The sequence below is a fragment of the Nanorana parkeri genome, unplaced genomic scaffold (assembly GCF_000935625.1).
Source record: "Nanorana parkeri isolate BGI_ZX_2015 unplaced genomic scaffold, ASM93562v1 scaffold1163, whole genome shotgun sequence".
Classification (NCBI taxonomy): Eukaryota; Metazoa; Chordata; class Amphibia; order Anura; family Dicroglossidae; genus Nanorana; species Nanorana parkeri.
Window position 1 is genome coordinate 34,148 of NW_017307431.1, and position 15,432 is coordinate 49,579.

General features: G+C 41.1%; 1 protein-coding gene across 5 annotated transcripts in view; it reads right to left on the bottom strand.

The window, feature by feature from the left end:
- Positions 1 to 2,514: 2,514 nt before the first annotated feature.
- The window catches only part of NIPBL (NIPBL, cohesin loading factor), a 78,630-nt gene continuing 65,712 nt past the window's right edge, over positions 2,515 to 15,432 (bottom strand). For 2 of the 5 annotated variants that reach the window (XM_018568260.1, XM_018568258.1), the window contains 6 exons: positions 14,359 to 14,505; positions 9,534 to 9,811; positions 8,056 to 8,230; positions 5,849 to 6,034; positions 5,504 to 5,506; positions 2,515 to 3,625 (listed from right to left, as the gene is read on the bottom strand). In XM_018568260.1, the coding sequence (XP_018423762.1) occupies positions 3,263 to 3,625; positions 5,504 to 5,506; positions 5,849 to 6,034; positions 8,056 to 8,230; positions 9,534 to 9,811; positions 14,359 to 14,505 (1,152 nt within the window). In that variant the 3' untranslated portion in view covers positions 2,515 to 3,262. Of the gene's footprint in view, positions 3,626 to 4,021; positions 4,083 to 5,503; positions 5,507 to 5,848; positions 6,035 to 8,055; positions 8,231 to 9,533; positions 9,812 to 14,358; positions 14,506 to 15,432 lie in introns of all 5 variants that reach the window. The other 3 variants (XM_018568257.1, XM_018568256.1, XM_018568259.1) reach the window with 2 other exon arrangements.

Genomic DNA, 15,432 nt, shown 5'->3' on the forward strand with positions numbered 1-15,432 from the left:
AACTGGCTCAGTCCCACTGGCCTGCTCACAAATAAATCAGAAGTCTGGGCAAGTGCTGAAACAAAGAGAATGGCTCTGGACCTGGAAAGCGTTCCACAGACAGCTTGTTACCAGAACGGGTCTGGAAACTACCTTCCACCAAACCCTTTACCTGAAGGTCACTTCTACTTCTAGGCTAGCCCTGCAACATTCAGTCCATCAGACTTGTGAGACCCTAAAAGCTAAGCTGGGGAGCGGCTGCGTGGGATAGCTGCAATTGTAAAGACCAGCTCTAGCCGTGATGTAGAGTTATCTTGACTGAATGAATTAAGAAAATGTCCATCCTCCCAGGACACTAGCAAGACACTGAAGCATGCTGGAAGTGACAAGTTATCCTGGGATTGGCTACAGTAGACCCCCCCCCCCCTCCCCGTGTCCAACCCTCTTGTAGGTGGCAGTATAAACTGAAGACATCCTGTGATCCTCAGTGGATGAAAAATACATGTATTTAGTGTAGAAAAATAAATTTAAGTAATGAAGCCGCCATTTCCAAGGACTGGTTTACTGCCAAATATGACATTGTGTTCTTGGGATTAGATATACCTCATCTATTCTATATATTATACTGTATAAACACTGCTTTAGCTTTGCTTTAATGCACACCGTTGACAAAGACAGTTTGTGAAATCAAAATTTGAATGGGCAATACCCCCCATCAGGACATATACTTGAAAAAAGGATGCACTTTGTACTTGGAGGATAAATTACTTGGACAGTAGTACAGTAATGTTGTTGAATTGAAACGAGAGTCTAACCTAAAAAGAACATCCTCCAGGAAATGTACTCCAATTACGGTTTGAACTAGTCAAATTTTACAAAAGGCATTTAAAGTCGTCTCACCTTGTCCACAACGTATGCTGCACTTTATCCCATGCTTCTGTAGAAACCGATACAGACTGACGGCTCACTCCTTCATTCCCCCGACCGCTCTGCAGAGGAGACGGCCTCATGAGTGATAGCTTATCTGACTGTTCCTGCACTTTCCAGACACAAGGAAATCAAACACTCACAGGAATCAGCACAGGAACTAGAAATGGAAGGGGGATCGTGTTTGTGTTGGGAAAGTACAGAGACAGCGAGATAAGAGCTGTCAATCAAGAGTCCATCTCCTTTGTAGAGGGTGGACTGGAATGAAAGGGAGTGAGCTGTTAAAGTCTGCAACTAAGTTTCTACTCCACACAGAAGCATGGGATAAAAAGCAACACAGACTGTGGGAGTTAAGTGACTGAGCTGTGAAACATAATAAAAAGAGGAGACTTCATTAATCTATTGTTTTCACAGCTTACAGTGTTCTGCAACTGTTAATATCTAGGCTCTGTAAACTTGCTCTACTGCACAGATCTCCAGATAAAAAAAACAAGGCAAAACTCCTAAACCTTTGTACTTTCCAACACACCAACAGGTGTCTTGCAGATCAAAGGCGAAGTGGATGGCCAGGATCCCCAGGTGACTCAGTGGGGACGTGTCTAGTAGAATCTAATAATCCTGGGAACCCTCATTCCTTGGTTATTTACCCGGAGCTTATGAGAATATGTACGTTGAATATAATTAGTAAACCTTCAGAAGGTCACACTTTACCAGCATTTTTGTAATTGCAGCCACTGAGCCAATGATGGAAAGCATCTTACCAGGAATAAAAGCACATATATGCGTGTGTGTGTGCAGTCCTGACATAACACGGTAGGCCATTTATACATTTTAAAATGTACCAAGGAAGATTTCAGAAGTTGGTGTACCTGTCATTTTTAAACTCTCCACTCCCAACTTGGATGTTAAAATAAAAAGTGGAAACAAAAAACTTCACAACTCACCTGCCCCTTAGCTTGGCATTTTCAAGAACAAAGCCATTCAAATAATTTTTACACTTTTGGGCATGTCAGATGCCCGAGTCGCCCGCCACATGCTGTGGTTTCACCCACTGGCTCCTATATCACTTCTGTGCCCTTTATTAAGGAAGGGCTGGAGGGTGGAAGCACTGATAGGCGGCACCGTACACGGGCATTGGACAATCCTGAAAGTGTATTGGATATAAAGTTTCTTTGGGCGGCTTTACGCTTCAAGAAAGTGCAGACCATGAAGAGGCGGTAGGAGGAAGTATAAAGTTTATACTTTTGCAGGGTGATTGTTTACAAATTCTGTGTGATTAAAAAATGAAAGAAATTCAAACATACAAGGAATAAACTAGTTTCTTTTTATATCAAACATTCTTGAAAAGGCGTTTGGCACAGTGCTAAATCATATCGTTAACACTAAATATTTCAAGATACAATAAAATCGGGAGTTAAATCGTGTCTATGCCCTTTTAAAAAGGGATGAAAATAAAGATACCGGTTATTTTCAGGCTATACAAAATGTATAAACAATATTTTATGTCTTGCGTCCAAAAACGTAACTTTTACATAAAAGACTGCAAAATAATATAATTGGTTCTTAAAACAGCTTTACATTTAAGAAATTCAAATGGAAACAGACAGGTAACAAAGAAGTAAAAAAATTTATTGCAGTATTGTCGCCAGCAGGTATTCTCGGGATCCCTTTTCGTGTATTATTTTCAGGGTGACCTTATACATCAAAATCTACATTTACAAAAATAAAATATTAAAAGCAAAAGTAAAACAAAAAAAAAACAAAAAAAGAAAACTCCTGCAGATAGGTCATAGATACTGCATGCTTTTAAACCCCAAAAGAATAAATTATATACGTCCGGAAATTCTGCCATTTTACAGCCTGGGAAAAAAAAAAAAAACCCAAAAAACAAAAAGAATAATAAAATAAAATGTGATACTTCCCTTGAAACCGGGCTAAACTAAAGAAAGCCATCCGCTGCTAGGTTAAACTCCAAGAACACTTTATTAAGAACATTAACAGACTAATTTTCAACATTCACTTGTTTTATTTTTTGTAATTTTTTTTGTTGGTTTGTTTTTTTTTAAACAGAAAGTATTTTTCAAGATATAAACAAATTTTTGTTAAACTATAATACAGTGGGAGTAAAAATGTACTGAGAAGTTTCTGCTGTACAACAGCGAAGGAAGCTCCCACAACAATGTTTACCAAACATTTCCTTCAGGCGGCTAAGCTCCATCCTTAACGCTCCATAAAATTGATTTTTAATTCTCGTTTCTTTCTTTAAATTTTTGCCAGAATGTTGATATTCAAGTTTTTGTGGTTTTTTTTTTGTCTGCTCTCCTGTAAATTTGGCTGCAAATATACAAACATATTATTAGCTGGAAGTTCCGTCCTTGGCTGCATACAGCGATCGTAAAGTCTGAACAACTTTATTAGTCAGCTTATTTGCGCTCGTTAGAGCAATTTTTTTGTAAATGATGTCTGACTCTTTTATAGTATCGACCCAAGGCACAAGCTTTCGTCCGTCACGGCGTTTGGCCTCAGCCCAAGTGCCACTGTAGGAGCCTGCCATCCACCGAACACTGAATCCGTGGCTGGTTTTTTGAACAACTTTTGCAATTTGTGGTCGGTCCTTGTACTTTGGACAACAAATTGCAATGACATCCTGGACATCGACGGTTTCATTCATCTGCGCTGCCACGTCTGAAGAGTCTGATAATCTTTTTGATTTTCTTAACTGTGCAGGAAGGGTGAAGCAATGGAAGGAAGAAAGAGAAAAAGCAGGTTTAGCTGCAATGACAAAAATATTGGAAGAAAAAAAAAGCGGAAAAAAAAACAAACAACAAAAACCAACAAAAACAGAGTTGTAAGCCCCTGGCACCATGGTGAGACAGCCCACACAGACACCATCCAACCCGCAGGATGCAGTTTAACCACCAGTGCCTAGGGAACGTCAGGTTTTAAACGTGCAATTTACCACCAACTTTTACTGCTATCCCATCAAAAATAAAAATTTATAAACGTGTTATAAAAAATAAATAAAAATAAAATATATATATATATATCTCTGTATATCTATATAGCAAGAAAATAGGGACAGAATAGAAAAAGAGGAAATCTAAATTAAAATTACCTTTTACTTTGGATAAATCTCAATGTCTACGTTTTTTTTTGCCTTTTCCGCTAAACCCTTTCTACAAAAAAAGATGTATAAAAGGTTAAGTCTAGCTATAGAATTCGCTTCTTACCCCCACAGCAAAATGTAATCAAATACTCCTGACTTAAAAAAAAAAAAGACCACAGCACAGGGACCAAACAATCAGAAATCACATGTCACTCCTAATAAAACACAGACACAGTAAATATACATCAGGGTTTTCTTTTCTTTTTTTGTTTTTTTGACTATTAGGAAACACAAAATTCCCAGTGCAATTAAAAACAAAAAAACAAATGATTGGCTTTTAAACGTGTACATTTACATTCTGATAATACATTACACCTGATGCATTGAAGGCAAATGGCTTGGTGCTACAGAAAAGTAGGCCACTGTTGCGTGATCCACGTCCCTCCAGCACAAAATAATGTTAAGCTAATGGGAGCTTCGGAATTGCCAGTCATGTGAGGAGGTTAAGAGTTCTATTCCTCTTAGCCAAAGAACAAGTGATATGGCTTACAATAAAGCATCCACGAAAGCTCTCATATACCCTAACATAATCATGGCACAGAACACTACAGTCTAAAGCGATGGTATGGAACAGGCTGTTCTCGTGATCAATGCAGGGCTTTCTCTACAACATAAGGAATATGCTATGGAAACCATTCATTTGAAAAAAAAATATAGGATTTTTAGTCCCAAATCTGGATTCTGATCAGTGCTGTGGGCAAGAGATATGTTTGGAATGACAGCCTCTGTTATTAGAGTATCCAGCCAAGAGACCGATCTAGCAACAGGGGCTTCAAACTGATCATGGAGAACCAGGTAAGAGGTAATTTGGAAGTAAATGTAAGCCTTCTCCATTGACCATGCATACAACATACTACAATTAGTAGGGAGAAAACACAAAAGGGTCTTTCAGGCAGCTGCTGGCAGAGGAGCAAGGAGGCTTATAGCTTAGGAGGTAAGAAGCTAGCAACAGACCAAGAGGTAGGAAGGACAAAGCGGAAAGAGCAAGGGTTTTTTTTTTTTTTTAAAGACCGAGACTCATACACTCAGGATACAGAGCAGCAAGGCAACCCAAAATGGCTAGGATTAATTCAAATACTTTTCTGCATGCAAATCCCCATCCCAGCATTAATCATCATACAAATGTTATACAGTGATGCTAAAAATCAGTATGACACATTCACATCAAGAAGGGCACACAATGGTGCAAACTCCAGCAACATAATGTGAACCTGTACTCAAATGTTACAAATTATGCTTAAAAGTGTTGCTGAGATGGATACACACATTGCAATGATAGGGCTGAATGGCTCATCTTTCTTGAATTAAAACAAACAAATAAATGCTCTAAGATCTCTTCAGTGCTGTCACTGGATTAGATATTGATACACATGATCGCTGCTGAAAGGGAAGATCAGCCAATTCAAACTATGATACTCTTCTAAAACACACAGACTGGATCAATATTACTCTATCCATTGCAGCAAAACAAGCTTTAGGTTATCATTTGAGTACAGATTTAGAAAGTGAGATACCACAGCCACCGCTAAGATGAAAACTTTCACTTTCTACTACATCTTTGAATCAGAATGGTGCTTATGGAGAACACAAATAGTCCTTAATAAAGCCATAACAGGGCTTGCATTATTTACAGAGCAGATGGCCAACTTCTGATAAACCAATATTAGGACAATCTATACTACACACAAATTAGCAAGCTACTCTAGATGAAGGTGGCTGTAGTGTTAAACATTGCTAGCCTACAATAAGGAGATATGTGAACACATGGCTACTTACCCCTGATGTGCCCCCGGCTTTGTCCTCCCCATCACTTTCTTCTTCCTCTGTCTCAGGCACATTATTTTTAGGGCTGTTACCTCCAAGCAAATTGGTAATGGCTTTATTTCGGGCATCTGTGCTTGCCGAGACCTCGCCTTCCTCCTCTTCTTCATCAGGGTCTAAGTGTTCCATTAACAGCTTGAACTAGAAAATGAGAGAGTATGATGAGAGAAAAGGAAGACCTGACATAAGTAAAGAACATCAGCAAGAGGAGGCAACAGAAACAATCTCTATGCTGTGCTAAATAAAGGGAACACAATATATTTAATTTATTAGATTAAGCCATCAATCAAATGAACCTTTAAACACAACCTAAAATAAATAGAGCGTATTCAACTAAATGCCATCAAAAAAGAAACTCTTATACATTTAATACCACCAGATATATATAAAGAAATATTTCTGGATGATTTAGTAATAGAGTTGAGCATGTTCACCTTGCAAGTGGACTTCTCATTTTGTAAGCGAAGGTTCACTGAGCTCAGTGTATGAAGTGAAGATGTGCTAATCTTCTGTTGAAGAAAATCCTGTTTAATTTTTCTTGCACGTGATTGGTCATGCTTTGCATAGCCAATCTTCACCCAAACTCTACGCTAATTGAGCTTACAAATCACAGACCAGCATGTCATACGTAAAGGATTTAAGACCATCTCCAAGTTTACGGTCCATGGAAGTGTACCAACCTCCTTGGATGTGGTTGAGAGGAAAACTTCCAAAGTAAAATATCTTGAGCATGCTCTACTCTTATAGTAAGGCAACCCCGATGTCTGTGAAAGCCGTTTCCTGACCCACACCTCTCCAGTGCTCCTCTACCAATTTATTTTCCATTACTGATATTAAAGCCTAGAGGAAGGGAGGACAAACTCTAGAAGAATTGGTCAATGGTCCAAGCACTGCATTATGGGAGGAGGTCACATGTTTCCCTATGCATAGAAACACATGATATTTCACGCTGGCTGTGATGGAGGAAGGAGCTTAATGGGATCAGTGGAGAGGAGTTTCCAAGGGTCATGAAGGCAGCTTTATTCAGGCATTGTTGATTTGCCCTGAGCAGCCAATGAGTAGGCATCTCTAAGGATCTAACACAGTTTATAACCAAGTATTTTGGGGTCACGTATAACTGACTTTTCAGGTTGATGAAAAGCTTTGTGTCACTGGCTGCCAATAGAGAAAAGGAAAGACGACAATCTCCACGTAGATCCTTACTAAGACCCATTGCCTCAATGCAGCAGAGATTACAGTGGAATTTCATAGAGCACTCAGTATTACTAAAAGTAGGGAAAGATTATTACAGTAGAAACCTTATCCTGTTTCAAAATAATCACCATGATTGTGTGATGTTCACTTGACTGGGAACCAGTACCTGAGGTTGCTGCTCCTGCTATAATGATCTGTGACAATGAAGCAAAAAACAAAAGACCCTCTCCAGGAAAAAGAAATAAAATAATTTTCTTGGAGTCCATTGAGGGACACAAAACATCTTTTACCTAAAGGTGCCCATACACCTTACGATTATCGTACGATAATCGTATGCGATCGACTTTTCGTACGACAATCGTAACGTGTGAATAGAGTGCCCGACCGATAGTACTGTACAATCGTACGACTTTTGACGGTCAAACATGTTTGAAAACTTTGGTTGATCGTACGATGTTCGGTGGCGTTTCCGTCCGTCAAATGTCGTACGATTAACACTGCTCATGCGCAAACGAAAATAATTGCGGTCAATTACCGCAAGTCGTCCAGGTGTTTTTTTCTAACTACCGCTGATTGAACCTTGCGATAATCGGGGCAGGATGGGGCCGTCGTACGAAAATCGTACGACGGTTCGATCATCGGACGAAAAGTTTAGTCCGATAATCGTAAGGTGTATGGGCACCTTTAGAGTTATACTGCTGTCTACAGGACAACAAGACACTGGCAAACTAAGTGGTAATTAAATGCTGCCTTCCTGTAGGCAGGGCCTATACACCAGTGGACTGCAGCACCCCCTAGAATAGAACAGATTTAATGAATAATCATGTTACTCCATGACAAGCCATTATCTCGGCCGCATCATATTTTACATATTTCAGCACATCTAAACAATTGTTACAGCAGCTGCATAAAAGTAACATGATAAAGATAACAGCCCAATTCTGAAACATCAGAAAAACAGATCTTACATCTAGGTATTGTTTTGCGATGCTCCTCTTGATGTCGTCGTTAATCTTTGTGCAACTCATGTCCCTCTTTAGAAACTCCAGCGTTTGCCTGGGGCTAAAGAGGAACCCTGTTTTCCTGTTGATAGTCTTGTCATATATTTTTGCTGACTCCGATGGTGAATACTTTTGGATTTTACTGGGTAACAAAATACAAATACATATTTAAAACTCATCAAAGAAAACCATTTAAGTATTGCACATTAAGCTAAAGTACTCAAATACATTGGTAGAACTGGTTTACCTCCCAGCAAGTCTTGTAAGTCTCGGCAATCTTATAATTCAGCACCTGCGATCCCCTCCCCAGCACAAATGACTGACCTGCATGAAAGCACAGCTGTGTCGAGAATGGCCAACACACCTCTCTGGTCTGCTCAATGGATGAAGATGGAGCAGCAGCAGGCTAATGAGGTCATTGGTTTCAGTGCAAAAACTGCATTTAAGCCTTTCACTGGCACAACATGTAAACAGACTCTTAGCTGCTAAAGCAACCAAGAGTCTGTTAACATTTTTTCTAAAGACGGTCAAATTTCTTGTGGAATGAATTCTAGCAGATGCAAAGCTTCCAGTTCACTGCCATATATGTACAAAAATGTTCCATCCTGTCTCTGAATGCAAAAAACATCTCTGGCAGGGAAAGTTTTAAAATAAATGTACAGTAAACTCCCAGTTATCCAGTACCCATGGGGATTGGTAGTTGCCGGATAACCGTAGTTTTTGGTTGCTTGAGAGTTACTCTCAAGCAACACCGCTCCCGCCCCATTCATGTGCTGGCTAGATTCTGCTATTGGCCATTTTAAATTGCCATAGCCAAAAAAAGCCAATAGCACTCTGGCTTTTGCACATGCTCACTGCCCGTTGTTTACATGCACCTGCCAGCTGAGGAATCTAGCTGTTGGCCGCAACAGGATGCAAACAGAGAATTTCGTTAGCAACTAAATAAATGTAGTTGCTAACAATATTTTAGGTGTGCAAATATCAATCAAGCAACTGGCAAAAACAAATTGAGGACCTATGTCTTCGATTTTTTTTCTTCTTGTTGCTTGAGAGTTATGGTTGCTTGGATGCCGGATAATGGGGAGTTTACTGTACATTGGTTTAATAAATACATGACTATATTAAAGTGGAACGGAAGCCTCTTATCCTGCAATTCTATGTATTTGCCACCTTTTATTACAAAAACCTTTTTTCTAATCAACTGAAGGAATAGCCACTCCCACTACATGCTTGCTCTAGAATCTCAATGGGAATATGGAACAATGAATATGTATTTATTATATCTATTTGCACAAAGATATACAAATCTGAAAGTTAATGAGATAGGAGACCATGAACACAGGTAACCAAAGGTAAATGTAAAGGCAAACAGTAAGGAAAGGAGCTGCCCTATGAACATAAAATTACTAGAGACCAGAACTGTAATTGCTCGGCACTGTGAATACCTGTCGGAAAATCCACAGAGGTTTTTTAAATGCTGCTTCAACATCAAAAGTAAAAGGATTCCTTGTGAAGCATTTGCAAACTCGATGAGAGGAGCAGAATTATCTGGCAGGCAGCTGAGAACGTTATCTACGTCATCCTCGTCATCGGAGTCAGAATTTGCCGCTCGCCGCCTTGATTTTCTTGGCCGGACAACTTCCTCCTCACTTTCGCTGCCGCTTCCTTCTTCTGACGATTCCACTTTTGCCTTTTTCTTGGGCTTTCCTCCTTTCACCATCGACTGGAGAAAAAAAAAGACACAATATTGTTTAGTTTATTTAAGAAGGATCAGCCTTCAAGAATGAAAAGAAAATATTTTTTAAATTTTTGGATAGAAAGTGGAAGAGTTAGAACTAGGGATACACAGATACTGTTACTTGGCATTTTAAGGCGTACTCGTGAAAATGCCCCGATATTAGCCCTTTAAATATTTTAAAGACGAGCGGCTGCCGTAAGGTCCCATGCTTGCTGGGGACCTCATGGCACCTGTTTACAGTGCCGGTCCAGCCGTACATCTCCTCCTCCATGGTGAGACCCGGCATAGCACTGGGGAGTCCCGCCCCCACGCAGCCCTGGAGAGCAAAACAGAGTACCGTATATACTCGAGTATAAGCCGAGATTTTCAGCCCATTTTTTTGGGTGAAAAGTGCCCCCCTCGGCTTATACTCGAGTCAGCGCCAGCGCGTCTTCTTACTTACCTCGCCGAGCGTCGCGTCACTGCTGCTCCGGTGTGCGGCGCTCCGAGCGGGGATGTAGAATCATATTATTCTGCATTAATGTATAATGTATTACTGGGATTTGTAGTCCTCTATAGCTGGTGGTATTCTGCATTGCTATATAACGTATTGCTGGAATTTTTAGTCCCTCTACAGCTTGGAGTCAGTGGCAGAACTACCAGGGTCACAGCGGTTGCAGCTGCGTCTGGGCCCTGGCGCTCCACCACTCTCCTAAAATCATTAGTCTGTATTGTTCAGAAAAACGGTCACATGACACACAAAAAAACAGGCATCAGTAAATCGGTATCGGTGAGTACTTTGAGTAAAAGTATCAGTGCTCTGTCTAGAAAAATTGGTATTGGTGCATCTCTAATTAGAACTTATTTCACTGCTAGTTGAGGCCCTCTGGAACAGGAGAACATAAAGCTGGCAGGGGTTCTAGCATTCTCCTAGTTTACTTAAATAGGATGCTGTACGCTGTTAGCACCATGTGGCTAACTAGTGAAAAACAAAGTATAACAAGCACAGGTCACCATAGGAAAACCTCTTATGAGATAAATACATTTTTTTTTTACGACTCCATGGCCCTGTTCCCGGCATAACAGGTATCCCCAAGTAAACACTGGCCTGACCTTTAAATGATGAAGACAGGAAAACAGGTCCACCGCTGGATGAAGGCATAAGTACTGAGACCAGAAACAACCTGATTCATGACAACTAGGGAAACTTAAGTTATCCGGCATGAATCTCTCAGTTTTGTCAGCTAGCTAGAGACTCCCAGGATTTAATATTATCCAGCATGAATCAACTAGCTGCTCTTGGTAGCAGAATCTTCAATGAAGAGAAGGAGACATCCAATCTCCTGAGGACACTAAGCAAAACTGGCAGGTGTGAGATGAGGTTGGGGGGGACAGGGGGGTTATGCCCTTAAAGTGACAGGCTTTTAATTGGTATGCCTGGAGTCCATTTCTCCTAGAGGCAGCAGCTTAGCATTAGGTCTCAGAATTCTACAGAGCCGTGTCCCTCAATGGACGAGAGAGAAAAAGGTCTGCTAAGCCACCTAGAGATGGTGAAACAGGCAGCTGGTTCACACTTAAAGGGACCATCAGGGAGGACAAAGAATCAGTCTGAACGATGTTGTAGTTAAGAGACAGACTCACAACCTGAACTACATCCAAGTAATAGAAGAAAATCTCCTTTTGATGAAGTGGAGCCAGACAGAGGGAAGGAAGAATGAAGTCCTGGTTGGGAAGAAAAGCCGAAACTATCTTGGATGGGAAAGAAGTTTTGGACATCAACACCACCTTGTCCTTGCAAGACAAGAAACGATTGTTTACAGGTTAAAGTCCTGCAGAGGTGATGGCTACAAAACACCACTCCCTTATAGGATCAAATAACATTTTTAACGTCTTGAGAGAACAAGATTTTAATTCTGCAATCACAGGTGAACAAACAGATGGAGTCACATTGGAGACAAAGTGAACAAAGGTCTTAATCAAGAGATGAAAGCAAAAGGTCTCTGAAACAAGATCCCTTTAACAGAGCTAGCAGCCAAAGCCTGGTTGAGACCTAGCTGTAGGAAGGAGAACATTCATTAGATGGGAATCTCCAAGGGTGGAAACATCAAGATTAACACCAAGTGAACTAAACGCATTCCATGTATGATGACAGACCTTGTGAGAAGTATAGACATCTTTGCCTTTAGCTTTGTGGGAATAACCGATTCAGAAATGCCTGTCTCTCAGAACCTAGACCTCAACAGCTATGCTGTTACAGCCAATGACTGTGAAGCAGGATTGTAAACTGGTCCTTCAGGCAGAAGATCCGGATAATCTTTAAGAGCCCATGGAGAATTTGCCAGGATTTGAAACACCACATCCACCTGGGCCAGCCCAGAGGATCACTGGAATTGCCCTCCATTTTCAGGGGAGGATAAATACAGATCAGGATGTAGTGATCCCATGGAGCCACCAGAGCATCTACTGCTTCCGCTAGAGGATCCTTTTACCTGGATACAAACCTATACAGTGTTGTTGTTAAACCTGGTGGCTAGGAGGTCCACATCCAGCGTCCCCAGCCTGTTACAAAGGTCCTGGATCACCTTGTTATAGGCACAACTCCTCTGGGTCTAGACCCAGCCCACTGAGGAAGTCTGTGTGCATCATCTAAGTCTGCGATGTAAACAGCAGACAAGCTGGAACGTCAAGTCCTGCCCAAAATAGGACATGATCTAGATTTATTGCCGCAGCATGATTTTTGGTTCCTCCCCGATTGTTTCTGTACATCACTGCCATGGTGTTGTGGATGACACTCCAGCCAGATAGTCCAGAGCTGCAGAGACAACTAAATCACCTTAAGCTCCAAAATGTTGATCAGAAGACGAGGTTCCTCTGACAACCAAGTCCCCCTACACCGAAAGGGTCCTCAGTACTCAACAGGCTGGCATCGTTATGAGATTCTTCCAAAAGGAAGGAATGAGTTCCCAAACCCTAGAGCGGATTTCCTGAGCCACCAAGCCAGGGACAACCTGGTCCTTGGTGCCAGACAAACTGATATGCCCAGGGACCAAATATTCTTGTCCCACAATGACAGAATGTGTCAAATGGGGCTGCAACATAAGAGGCAACCATCAGACCCAGGACTCGACTCTCATGGAAAAGTAGAGTGTCAGAGTAGCTTTAAACGGCTTCAAACTAGGAGCATAGCTGGTGGAAGCAACAGGTTGACCCTTTAATTTCTAAGTGGTACGCACCACGTCAATAAGAGCTGAACTTTGGAAATAATAGCAGAAAACTGCAACTCCTCAAAGGCAAGTTCATCCAGTAGGGGACTCAGACAGAGTCCTAGTGGCTGATTGCTTAGAAGCCACAGTTAGTTAAGATACAGAAGCTGCTGGAAAAGGCACAGGTGCTCACTTGTAGCCTCAGCATTTAGAGTCAGCAAATAGATAGGTGATTTGGGCCATGAAGTCATACATGACTTGACAAGGTAAGAGGAGGTGGCCATGCCAACGGAGCTGGGGAAGGCTCTGAAAATGGCACACTCTAGGAGCAGAGGACATGATTCCAGAATGCAGACTTCGACCGCATCAGTGGCCATGCTGCAAGCTGGACTGTAGCAGTTAAGAGTAAGCTGGGGTGGGACCCTCCCACCAGCATTTAAAATCAGCAAATGTTGCAACCCAATGGCAGTGAAATAGCATAACTCAGGATAGGAAGCAAGGCCTCAATTACTCACAAAACCCAACGCTGGCAGCAGGCGAGAGTCAGATGGCTGTAAGTGGTCACTGGAGGTGGGCAGCAGGAATGGGATGAATATCCATGTGGCTTCTCACAAAGCAGGAGCAGCAGCGGGGAAATGTTTCATCTCTGCTGAATGGCAGGAAAGAGCGTGGAGTATGACACTTACACCGAAAAGACAACCTCAGTGCTTAGTTCCCCAACATGAATCCTTACAGCGGTGGAAACTGGAAGAGCATACATTTTAAAAGCATCCCATTGATCCTACTAACAAGGTCGCTCTGGGTGGTCAGTCTGCCTGGCCTACTTGCAGAGTGCCTCATCAGAGACAGGGCAAGCACTGAGGCAATGCCAACGGCTCTGGACTTGGAAAATGCTTTGTAGCTGTTACTGCAACAGGGTCTGAAAAGTAACTTAGGCAGAACCCAATGCAGAAGGTCACTTTCAAGCTAGCCCCAAAACATCCAAGTCCAAGTTCGGCACTCCAAAGCCAGGAGAGGAAAGGCCGCACCGGATAGCTGCAGTTGGAGACCAACTCTGGCAGCGATGTAGAGAAGAGTGTTGAGGGGGGGGGGAAGAGAAAAATAATAGCAAAAGAAAAGCATTTTTACTTCTTTGTGGCTGTTAGAGAGATTTCCCCTCACTTCCTGTCGTTGGGGCAACCTCTTTTCCAGGCAGAAAATCATGGATAGCTGTTAAAACTTCACAGGTGTTCTAATCCTTCCAAATTAAATCCACTACATAAAAAAGCTGAGGCTATGGATACACTTTAAGTAGTATTGGTATTGAGCCTTTAAAAATGTACAAAACAATCCCCAGGGTTAACCACTCACCTCTCTGAATGACTGTAGGAGATTACTACCCGATACCGATAATGTAATGTCTATGTGGTGCATAATGAACAGTGGCTCCTCTTGAGTTTGATATGGAAATGCAGCTAGATTGTCGGCTATATACACAAGCATATTAACTTCCGTTTTCTAAAGGGAAAAACAAAACAGATTAAATACACACATATGTAATTACCTTTTTTTTTTATTCAATATGGCTGTTATTTGCTAAACAATTCTGTTCTGTTGGGCTCAGCTTTCTGAAGGATTAGAGAATATTTAGGAATTCTATTTCTGTTCTAAAAGTTTAGAAGCCATTTACTCATAAAAAATACCAAAGATTGCCGGTTGTATATAGAGCTCCCAATTATTACATTTACACATGTTCTAATTGGGGCAGGCGGCTTTCTAGATGTTCAAATAACAAGCTTGCAAAAGTTATTTAAGTCTTCATTGGAGCATAACAAAAAACTGTACCAGAGATTATGTCAAGCCAAAACAGAATTCAGTCTCTAAAGCGAGAGAATCCCTTCTTAAGACAGCTGTAAACAAAACAAGGGTCCCTGTAAGCACTTTTGTATCAGCCTGCAATACCCTTCATTAACAGGCCATTTCTCTGTTTCCATCCAATAGCCTACCCAAATGATATTTTTTTAATTATATATTTTTGTTATAAAAAGATCAAATACATAGATGCCTGTATAGGAATAATTCAGAGCCATTCGCCCTGTGAATCTTTGCGTTCATTCTGTGCAAGAGGCAAGACAACTGATATTTTTTTTATGTTAAATGTATCGTAATACTGCATTATGGCCACTGGATGGCATTGAGAATAGGAATAAAGCGGACCTTTACCCATATCTTTAAAATAACAACAAACACACCTTTAGAAATGTTTAGTAATGACAATCTACACACACATACTTCTAGATAATTGGCGGCTTGTATTCTTTGCATACCTTATTTCTCTTTTCATCCCCAGTCTTCTAACAAGGGCAGATTACTACTCTCTTTACTTCATGATTTCTTGCACATATGACTAGACATGTGACTGGGACATGTGACCATGCACATCCT